The following is an 11562-nucleotide window of genomic DNA, read 5'->3' as shown; positions in this document are numbered from 1 at the left end:
AATTTAACACTTTAATTTGTAGCATGAAGTTAAGGAGAAAGTCTAGCTAGCCTACTCCTTAATTAGTAGCAATTAATATCATATATATGACAAGTAGATCCCCAAATGGAGTTGGAGGATAACTGGATAACCCATCCAAGCACTTAGACAACCAAATGGAGTTCATGATTATCATGCAGAGACTAGAGACTGGGGCAGCTACAAACAAAAGTGAGGATGACTTGACCTCATCTGTCGACTGTCCAGAGAAATCACCTCACAACAAGCCAAGAATGTCAAATTACTGCAGTCTACATCCCTTTAATATATATAGTCTAATTACATACGTTGTCGGGCGGCCTTGATGTGTGGTGTGGCTCATCCAACTTGGTCTATGACGCATCCATCTTAGCCTTGTCATCGTCTTGTGAACTAATTCTACTCTTGTTTCGAGAATTAGAAATGACTGCAGCTAGCTAGGAGTTCCCCAACTGATGTATGGTTTTTCTGGCCCTAGCTAGCAATGTTCAGATGTAGAGAAAAGCATACCAAAATGCTTGGAAAGGCTTATAAATGAGATGAGAGTAGGACTTATGCATGCAGCAATCTCATACTGCCTTTTATATAGCTTATGACCTTAGTGATTTCTTTTTATATAGCTTCTATATATAAGCTGGTTATTCTGTCCAACATTTTGAATGATATCTGGCCGGCCGGCCGGTCACTAAACCAAAACCCTGTCAAATATTATTGAACAGTTTGATTGACCTCATATATATAAAATTTTTAACGATTTGCATTCCTCAACTCTCAATCACAGTTTGATGAACAGGGATTGCAGAGTGACTTGAGCTGTATTTGTGTCATGGGAGCGAATTGGGTATAGTCCAGTTTAAGGAAATAAGTCACAAAGATTTCCAAATCCATGAAATTAGATTAATTTTGTGGTTTGGGTGCTCAAATAAATCAGTTCTCCATCTATTTTCTGATTAACTTATGGATTTTCACCTTCTTGGTGATCAATCTGGCTAGTAATTAACTTAAAATATTATTTTAGCTTAGTTGGTAGCTAGCTGACTTAATTGCATTTCAATAATTTCAAACCGACTTATGAATTATTGTGGAATATAATGGGCTATATGGTTGTCTATTTGTGTCCCATGAGTTAAGGCAACTTGGAACCAGAAATGAATTAATTAACAGAATTATATTGAAGAAGAAGGCATGTACGGTCTATGGCATCCAATAGGTTGGACCATATGCCTCAATGAAGATAAAAAGCAATCAAATACCTAGTACTTGTCTTTATTTAAAGCTAGCCTGTAGCAAGTGCAATGCACGTAGACAAATCTAGCAGAAGGGGTTTCATTCAATCAATCTACAATGGAGAGTGCTAGATGCCTTCTGGACTGTAGAATTTGGTAAACGATATATCAATGACGCCTCTAAGAGCTTTTGCACTAACATAGACTTTTTTTGTAGAAACATTTTGTAAATTAAGCAGAAGAAACCAAAACTTGTGTTATATGAAGCATGCATCAATATTATTTCTCCAAAGTTTAGCAAAACTTCTGCAAAGTCTGCCCAATAAGGCCTGCTATACTATGAAGTTATACAAACAAATGGCAAAATGATTCAAGTCCAAAATAGGTTTCTTTCCTTTGAACTTCCTCATTAATTTGCTAGCCAATCCACCAAAATTTGTCCATTTTTTAAGGAAATTAAACAGAACCCTCTAACATATAAAGATTCCAAATTTCTTATAATGTTTCAATTTCATGGCTTCATGCATTGGCATTTCAAGAGTATAGATGTTTTTACAACTTTCAATTTTTTTTTTTTCTGTGGAAGTATTTCAAATTTTGGTGAAACCTTACAGAATTTCTGGCCATACTATGAAAAAGGATTTTATAAAGTTGCTAGAGAAGAGGATTATTCCAAAAAGAACGGTTCTATTGATTCTATACATTTAAGCAACAACAGATTTAGGTTTAAATAGTTAGTCAACTTATATAGATTAATTAATGATGCCTCATTTTGCATGAATAAGCCAGAAAATGTAATGTGGTTAAGTTTATCATATATCGGATTATTTTCATATTGCAAGTCTTCTTAAAATATAAAATAAGCTAGAAAATAAATAAAAAATCATGATGACCACTATTTGGAATATGATAGTTGACAATGTGAGGCTGGCATTTTATACAATGTCTATCTCTAGTATTGTAGGGCATGATTTGTTGGAAGGCGGTTTAGCCATATATGGGTTGAGGACTTTTTCTTGGAAGAAAAGTTGGCCTAGACTACTTCATAGATCTCTCAAACGACAAATAGTACTACATAAAATATATTAATTCATATTATTGGGACTTCACTTCCCAGGAAGAGAAGAACGTGCAAAGAAAATTTTTGAGCAGGTGGAACTAAACCGTTTGGAAAGAATTTAAATACAAATATGTACACCGCAAATAATACGAAATATAAGATTTTGCGTTGTACATATTTATATTTGTATTTGTATTCTTCCCAAACGGGTGTTTTATATGTCACTCAAATATTTAGTGTGGTACTTAAACGGGTGTTTTATATGTGTGGTAATTAAACGGGTGTTTTATATGTCACTCAAATATTTAAAAACACAAGTTTTAAAAGGAAGAACTTAGGCCCTCTTTTCTTTCCCTTTGTTTCTCTACCTTTTCCTTCAAACCAAACACAGCCCTAACAAAGATGTGTGAGGTTACAATAGTTTGGAAGAAGTGGAATTTCTACTTCTTTTACCAAATATAAATAGTTGATTGAAAAGTTGAGGGATAAAAGTAGAAACCTCTGAAATTTTACACAAGAGTTGAGAATTAGTTTGGATTGGACTTGAATTCTTGGGCTTTGGGCCGGGCCTAGGCCTAAAACATGGGTTGACGTGGGTTGAGACTTCAGAACTAGTTTTTGTTTTGGGGTTTTTATAGTCTGAATCCTGCCCATGGATTGATGCTAAATTCACGGGCAGGATGCGGTTTACAGGGAGGCTACTAGTAGATTAGGAGGGGGCTGCAATTTCAGATTTCTGAAATGGATTGCAGTCCACTTATCTCCCTTTTTTTTGTTCTTTTATTTCCATTTTGATTCTTCTTCGGTTTAGTAAACTTAAATCTTCATAATGCATTATCATAGCCATAAGTATTGCCACCTCAGCATGGCAATCTTCCATTCCCACCCCTAATGGAAACATGTAGTCTCAAATTTGTTTACTTTTTAATCCTCATTTTCCAATTGCTTAGAAATCTTCCTAATCTCTCTCTCTCTCTCTCCTCCACACCCCTAAAACCTCTCCAACACATTAGGAAACTTCTCCAATTTTCATGCTACCCTTAGTGTGTCTTCCTTATCTTTTTGATCAACCTCTTATTGTATTTATCATCTTTCCATTTTCTTCTTTCTCCTCTCGTATTCCTCTCACTCTCTCTTCTCATCACAACCGCCACATGTTAAATAATACATTTTAGAACAATGTTACAAAAACATGACCCATTAAATATATATAATTATTGCCTTTAATCATGTACAATTACATAGCTAATTAATAAATTATTTATTTGATTAGTTAATTTAAAGTATTACATAATTGAACTGAGTAACATAACTATCCTAATTAGTTCATTTAATTAAATTAAATGAACTTAAATTAAGTAACCTAATTAATCAACTTTAAATTAAATTACCCTAATTAACCTATATAACCTAATTAATGAAATTAATATTAACCCAATGTTTTAAAAATCACATTTTTGTCGTTGGGTTCTAGCTTAGCATTCAATCATCGGGTTTGAAAATGATTCACTTATGATATTCATCAGTTTTAAAAATCAACTCATAATCAGAACCATTTTGGCCATCAGTTTTTCGGTTAGCAGTTCAACTATCTAGTTTGAATGGACAACCCTTTCTATTTTAAAAAATAAAAATAATTAAAATAAAAATGACCAAAAAACATTATCCGGGTTGAATGGTTTGACAGTTTGACCATCAACGGGTCATTGATCAAGTCAATGGTTTTTTGGCCAAGATACAGGTTAAGGGTGAAATGGAACCAGTTGCCTCAATGGTTTTTGGGTCGAAAGGTCTGACCATCTGGGTCAACGACAGTTTGAAAACCATGATATTCATCGTAAATATAGCAAGATAATTAAATTATAAAAAATAGTTATCAATCTGTGAATGATTACCCACTTCAAACAGTTCAATGATTATACAATTTGGACCAAAGGTCCATTGACAAAAATCAACTATATTTTTCAAAATAATGGACTAACGGGTAATTAAGCAAAAAATGTAACCAACTTTTCATCGAAAGAACTATGCTCAATGATCTTTGGTAGGGGAGGAGCAAAAATTTTTTTCTATTGGGACCAAAACCTAATTAAATGGATGGGGCTTTGGGGGGCTAATCATTGGGTTGGGTGGGGTGGGGTGGGGTGGGGTGGGGGGGAGAGGAGAAATTTACATGGAGAGAGGTAGTATCTAAGTGGGGATTAGGGTTCCCCTGGGTCACCTTGGCTTTGCCCTGAATCATTAGGGTTGCTTTATCCCTTGCTTATGTTTGAGCATTTTCCCTCCGGCATCTAAAAAAAATGGACTTGATTTAACTTCACCTAAGTAGGAATGTCATAAGACTCCTTCTACCTTAATTATACTTGACAAAGCACGGGTCCTGACTAATTCTCTACTAAAAAAGTAAAAATAAATTCAAGGAGTTTAGCCTCACCCTTGCAAAAATAATTTCTTGGTGAAAATGGTTTCTCCATAGGTTGTCTCTTATACTTAGGGGGTGCAAATTTAGTAGATTGAGCTAGGTTTAAGTTCGACCAGGCCCAGCCCTAAGAATTGGATATAAAGCCCGAGCTCAAGGTTTAGCCTGAATTGTTCAAATTGGGCCTTGCTTAAACTGAAACCCCAACACTATACATAAACATGTGAACCTGCCAATAAAATATGTTTCAACAACTTACCAAGATGATATAACACTGCACATCTCATACTGTCATGCATGACGTGTTCCAGTCTCATAGTGAGATGTATTGTGTCAAATCACACTGGTAAGGTGTTAGAACATGTTTTGCTAGAGATCACATCTGTGCCTTACATGCACATCTCGGCATGTATCATTGGAAGATGTTCTCAATACACGATTGGGATGTACTGTGAGAGGTATATATAAATTCGTTTTGCTTTCGTTTTCCATGACAGGTACTGGACGCTGTGTGAGGCGCGAATCTGATCTCCATTCCCATCCCTTTGTTGGAGTGTAGGGATTTATCGCATTGATTGCCACCTGTCAAAAAGAGATAGGAATTAAAATTCTACCAACCAACCAAACGGTCCAACTTCAACATCAAACGGTCTAAAGAGAAAGGTAGGAAAAGCGGAGTAACTCCACCGGCATGGGCCATTTCGTCAAAGCATCTACCAAACGGACAATAAACTAGGGAAACTTTAGTAAATAAAAGTTTTGATATTTTGTCTTTTTCCCACGTGTATGCCGTGGGAAAAACATCTTCCACCGCCTTCTAGTCTCTTAGCGCGACAATTATTCGAGATCGGCTTCAGTCACTGCAGGGCCCGTTCGAATACTGTTCGAACAGCCTTTTGCATCGGGAACATTCTTTATTTCATGGGGAGATATTCCGAATACAAGCTATGATGGTTGTTCGAACGTGCCATATGGTTGTTCGAACGTGCCATATGCGGTGACCGAATCCTATCACCAATTATTCAAACAGCGTGCAAGCTAACCACCACGAGCTCATATATGCTCAGCTTTGACCTCTCGTAGTCACACAGAACTTCCATTTAATTACTGCAGGTTTCAGTTCATCTTTCTTGTGAAGTTGGTTGAAAGGCTAGAGGAGAAGAGAGAAATGGCACAAGGGGAAGGGGGGAAGAAGAAGGTGATGGTGGCTATTGACGATAGCGAGTTCAGCCACTACGCCCTCGAGTGGACTTTGGAGAATCTTCTCGACAGCATCTCTTCGTCGCCGCTCGTTGTCTTTACTGTTCAGTCTCTCGCCGATCTTAGCTACATCTCTGCCGCTTCTTTCGGTGCTGTTCGTACGTAATCTCTCTCTCTCTCTCTCTCTTTTGTTGCTGTATGTTTCTAGATGTTAATTTTGTAAAAAAAAAAAAAAAATCTTTAATTTGGGTCGATCAAGTTTGTCGAAGCTTGAAATCGGTGAATTGCTTTAGCTGATCTGGAATTTTCTTCTCTTGTTGCTTTTGTTAGGTCTCGCGTCAGTAAAAGTTGAGCGTTAACTGTTAAGAGTATGAACCATCGTTTTAGATAGAACATAGTCATGATTCTGGGGAAGGAAAAGGATAATCTGGAAATGATGATCGATGTCGTTTCTTTTTTAATTCTCGCTTTTGCATTTTGAAATTCCAGGAGTCCAGTGGGTTTCTCCTTCGAGTCCATATCACCTGACAATAAAAGACGTTCCAACACCCTACCAACGTCATCTTACACCGCACATCTTATGCATGGCGGGTCCCACTGGTTCAGTCCATGACCTGATCCGACATTTTTTTGAGGAACCCGATCCAATTTATGCAAGAAGGTATAGCAAATTGGAGAATAAGAGCTGGTGTGTACTGTCGTTTAAGGTTTTGAGAGAGAGAGATAGAGAATTTGCACAATACTGTATACTCCATCGTGGTTTACTATAGTGGAGTTCTGCTCCTAGATGTAGGCTATAAGCTGAACTATGTAATTCTCTATAAGCATTCTTGAGTTGCTCTGTCTTGCATTTTGTTCTTGTTTCTGCAAATCAATTTCAGTTATTGGGTTTGTTCTTCCGCAACAAGTGGATTGAGAAATTGGGGAAGAATTGTATCAAAATGCTTTTGACAAACAATGCTTTCTTACTGTCTATTTCCTATATTGTTTTAGCGTGTACTGTCTTGGTGTCGATTTTTGCTTGTGCGTTGGATATAATTAATAAAAGACATAGCATTCTTAGAATGTCATGCTTTCTGATCTCTTCTTCATTTATTGCATATTTCTTGCCTTTAACAGATCCAGAGTTGATTAAATCTCTCCAAGACCATCAAGAGAAGCTTTCAGCGGCACTCTTGGAAAAAGCTAAGGAAATCTGTGCTGCTCGTGGGGTATGGTGACTCAAACTTAGTCCCTTTTAATTTACTGGCAATTTGTATTTATGCTTATCACAACTCATTCTTTACTATGTTCCTAACAGTTACTTGTGGTAGTGGTGCATGCATTAAGGGGGCGTTCTATTACATGAATGTTTTTTTTTCATTGTTTTTGAAATTGCCGCATCAGCAAAAAAAGAAACATCTTCTTCAACTCTGTTTTTGTGTTTAAAGGAAAAAACAAATTGATTTTGATTCACGTTATAGAACCAAAGCAAAATGGCCTTGGAACTGGCAACAAGAAAAACATTTCACATTGTAGAACGCCCCCTACGTGAGTATTTTACTTTGGTTCCGGTTTCCAACCAGAAAGAGGGCGAATGCATTATTTAGAAACATGAAACTGACAGAAACTATATCTGATTTAGACAAGTCAGAGTTCAAAATGGCTTCAGAGTTCAGACATGTATAAATATCATCTATTTACGTGCCATAATATTCACAGTCCAGAATCAAAACAACACATAAATGTGATGATCAAGTTCAAAGTGAAGTGAACAACATAATGAAGGAAAAGATTGTATTATGGCATTTCAACTGAAAGATTGTACATGTGACTGACTTTAATAATAATCCTGTGATCAGTCCTTTTAATATTTTTAAGAGTTAGGTAGTCCCCTACCCTATTACCTATTCTTGTCATGATCTTCTGAAAATGGAATCCTTAGGTTTTGGTTAAGTTCTGAAATATTGTATAACTAAAATATGAATCTCTAAGTCTTAAATACTGATTTTTCACACGGATTACAGAATAAAGGATAAATTTTGAATATGTAAGTTCTGAAATCTTGAGTAGTTTCAGTAATTGTGGGTTTTGGTCAACTTTTTCCCAATGCTGATGCCAGCTTGAAATTGAATGCATGGATGTGTGTTCACTCACATTTATCACTAAATTGCTTCCCTTTTCAAAGGTAACTGCAGAGACAATTTCAGAGATAGGGGATCCTAAAGAGGCAATATGTGAAGCAGTTGAAAAGTTCAACATCAGTCTTCTTGTCCTGGGTAGCCATGGACGTGGAGTAATAAAGAGGTCAGTCTCATTCTTTCTTGAAATCTCTCTCTCTCTCTCTTTTTTTGTTTGCGATGGTTGTTTTTTTTCTTGTATCTCATATTACACAGCTGTCAAGTAACATTCCTCATGAATGGTGGATAAAAGCTTTCTAGACCAACCTTGAAAGACAAAAATACCTAGAGATAAGTAACTTGTCTTTCCCTCAAGGTAATACCTGTTTATAAAGGACGGTAGCTACAAGGCCAATTTATCTCTTGCATTTTCAAGGCAACAACTGCCAAGGAGAACTTAGGTAATTGGTGCCAAGCAAGGCAACAAGAACCCATAAAGAACAATGAATATTGAGACAATAAATGCTTTACTAGTTTCAATATGCATAGAATAGCACAAGCCTTTGAAATGATTTCCCACTGTGAGAATAACCAAATTCAGAGTACCATGGATCTAGAAAATCAAACTCCTGATTGCTTTGCAAAATGATGGGAAAAGGGCTCGGCATGATAGCATTTGGATGAAATTTTCCCTGCAGAACCTCAGATAGTTGACAATGAGAGTAGCAAGCTTCTCTGTCTAAGTATTTTTTTTTTTTTATTTGGGGGGGTGGGTGGTTATTGATTCCACCACCTCAAAATTTTTTATGAGTTTGGAGGGTACTGCAGCATAGGTGGGGGTTTGGAACAATACATTCAGAAAACCAATAAAACTTTCTAAGGGGGAGCAAACCATAAATTCCTTTTTTTTCCTATTTGAATGCTTGCTTCTTCCTTGATTTCTTTCTTTTTTAACAAATAGTATTTTAGAAAATTATGTACAGTTTTATTCTGAGTATTATATAAATCAAACATTTTCTTGCATTCTAATGTTGTGAACTACCACAATCAAAACAACAACTATTTTCATAAAATAAATGTGCTGCATACCCTTGTGTGCATGAATTAACAACATCAATTCAGTGCATATATTTCTTTTGTAACTTTCATTTTATTCTTTGGTTCATTTCTTCTGGTATACAGATCACGTTTGGTTGTGTGCAAATGAAAATTTTATAGACATGACATGATAATGGATGGCTTTTAAATTGTTGCCATGGATGAGACATTTCATTACCATGAAAAAGGCTGGTAAACTTTTATAGAATGGATATCATTGAAAAAAACAGATGATGATGTCTGTAAGAATGGAATTTATGTCTAGTCATTGACATGCACAAGTCTTATAGCTATAGTTTTAAATTGGAACATTGGCATGAATTCCAAGTTACAGTCAGCACTGATGTTGGAAGGATGCACGGAAGCTTTTCTAGAAATAGATAAGCACATACAAGAAATTTTCAGAAATTGAGGGAAAAAATATCCAATATATTCCTTTTAATTCTCAGTATGTCCAATCTGCACATCCTAATTGGACTTTGAGACAAAAGGCTTTCTTTTCAGATCGGCCAGTTGAGCACAACTAAACCAAATGATAACATTTATAAGAATTGGGAATTCGAGAAGGGTAGACAGGCTTACACATCCTCTTCTGTAATAATCCACCATTCTGCTTCCTAATTACTTGCTATCAGTCATACTTATTTAATTTCATGGATAAATGGTTCGAACTATTAGAAATCTGTCCATTAACTGCATGGTTTTAGCTTGGATCATTCATAGTGCATGTTTGGATGCTAAGATGAATTTATTGAAACAGGGCTGTCCTAGGAAGCGTGAGCAGTTACTGTGTCCACTCTGCAAAGTGCTCAGTTCTTGTCGTGAAGAAACCCACGTGAGAATTAACCATCCATATCAAGTTGAAAATTTGTGTGTTTATCCATAATTCCATATGATCTATCGTATGGCTATGATTACAAGTTATGGAAAAAATAAAGATGGTTCATTTGATTTTCGGTGTCGATACTTGTTTTGTTTTGTTTTTTTTGTTCTATGCTCTTTGTGAAGAAGCAAATACACTGGATTTCGATACAACCTGATCTTCTGATTGCTTTGAAATGTATCAATTGCCAATTTGGAAAGAAGAAATGAGGATTGAAATTTTGAAATGTATCAATAGAAACTCCCCTATTATATTGAGAAAGGAACTTGGCCTTTCCACAAGCTTAGTAGATCTCGGAAAGGTAGGGACACCTTTACAAATCTTGTTTAGGTTTCCCTGTCTTTCCCTTCATTTTCCTACATTTCACTTCAAACCAAACATAGCATTAGTTTTTATTTTAAGTTAACACTAAATTAATTAAAATTCAAAAAAAAAAACTATAAAATTATAAGTTAGAGAACTGAAAAAAGAAAATCAATCCAAGTGGATGGACAATAAGCATGGTTGGCCTAGTTATCAAGTCAAAACTCAAAAGGGTGATGGATTCTCCAAAGCGGATGCCTTCCATGGTGGCTTCGCCTAACATTCTCTATAGAGTCGGTCCATGTTAGTCTTGGATCATCTCATTCAGTCCAACCTCCGCCATATCTGAGCTATAGGCTTCCTGCACATGTTATATTAAAAAATAAATTAACGGATGGAAGAAACTCATTTGTATAGAAAAAGAGTACTCCATCGCCTAGTCTAAGTGAATAGACCAAGAATGAGAACGCCATTAACTTTTCATGTTAATGTTTCTGTTGGTCTGGTTCTGCCTTCTGCGGTACAGTTTTGAATATCCAAGAGCCCATAACAATGAAAAAATGAATAAATAGATAAGAGGACCCAACCCACTTGCTTATTAATATCCTTTCAGGAAAGTCATTAATTCAATATTGACGCCGAGTGCATGCAACTTGGTCGACAACTTCTGCATGAGTCACTTATTAAAAGCCAATATAAATAAATAGGAAAAATCATGAAAGGATGAATAATTAATTACCCTGTGATATATTAACTAAGGCCCCGTTTGATTCGCGGGAATAGGGGTCTGGAATTGGAATTGGAATGGGTTATTCCCACCGTTTTCAAAACTGGACCGGATCGGACGATCGGATCAAAAAAGCCGGGAATCGGTCATCTGGTTGATTTCATTTTCCTCCAACACCGTTGAATTTGGTCAGCAAACCGTTGAATCGACCAGTTAACCGTTCGAACTGGTAACCGAACCCCTTACCAGTTTAGTCACCGGTTTGTTTTTAAAAATTATGGTTATTCCAATTCCAACCGTTTGGTTGGGCAGAAATGGAATGGGCTATTCCGATTTTTGCTGGAATGGCATTTCCTCATTTGAGGGCATTCCCTGCCCCTCCCTTGGAAATGAAGTCCCATTCTTACTGATTCCAATTCCTATTTTCATTCTGATTCCTGTCTGAACCAAATGGACTATAAGAATATACCATTCCAATTCAGATTTCAACTACCAACCAAACGGACCCTAATTTTAAAAGGCATGATTA

The 11562-nt window shown here is 36.2% G+C and overlaps 1 protein-coding gene across 1 annotated transcript; it reads left to right on the top strand.

Annotated features, from left to right (window-relative positions):
* The first annotated feature begins 5714 nt into the window (after window positions 1-5714).
* On the top strand, window positions 5715-10155 carry LOC104602257 (universal stress protein A-like protein). Its single transcript, XM_010265877.3, has 4 exons — window positions 5715-6081; window positions 7043-7134; window positions 8091-8209; window positions 9881-10155. Exons 1-4 carry the CDS (start codon window positions 5892-5894, stop codon window positions 9957-9959), a joined length of 480 nt encoding a protein of 159 aa, XP_010264179.1. The 5' UTR covers window positions 5715-5891; the 3' UTR covers window positions 9960-10155.
* Window positions 10156-11562: the final 1407 nt, after the last annotated feature.

This window comes from Nelumbo nucifera, chromosome 3, assembly GCF_055504915.1.
Source record: "Nelumbo nucifera cultivar China Antique chromosome 3, China Antique-T2T, whole genome shotgun sequence".
Taxonomy (NCBI): Eukaryota; Viridiplantae; Streptophyta; class Magnoliopsida; order Proteales; family Nelumbonaceae; genus Nelumbo; species Nelumbo nucifera.
Note: the sequence above shows the minus strand (reverse complement) of the source record. Positions and strands in the feature narration are given on the sequence as shown.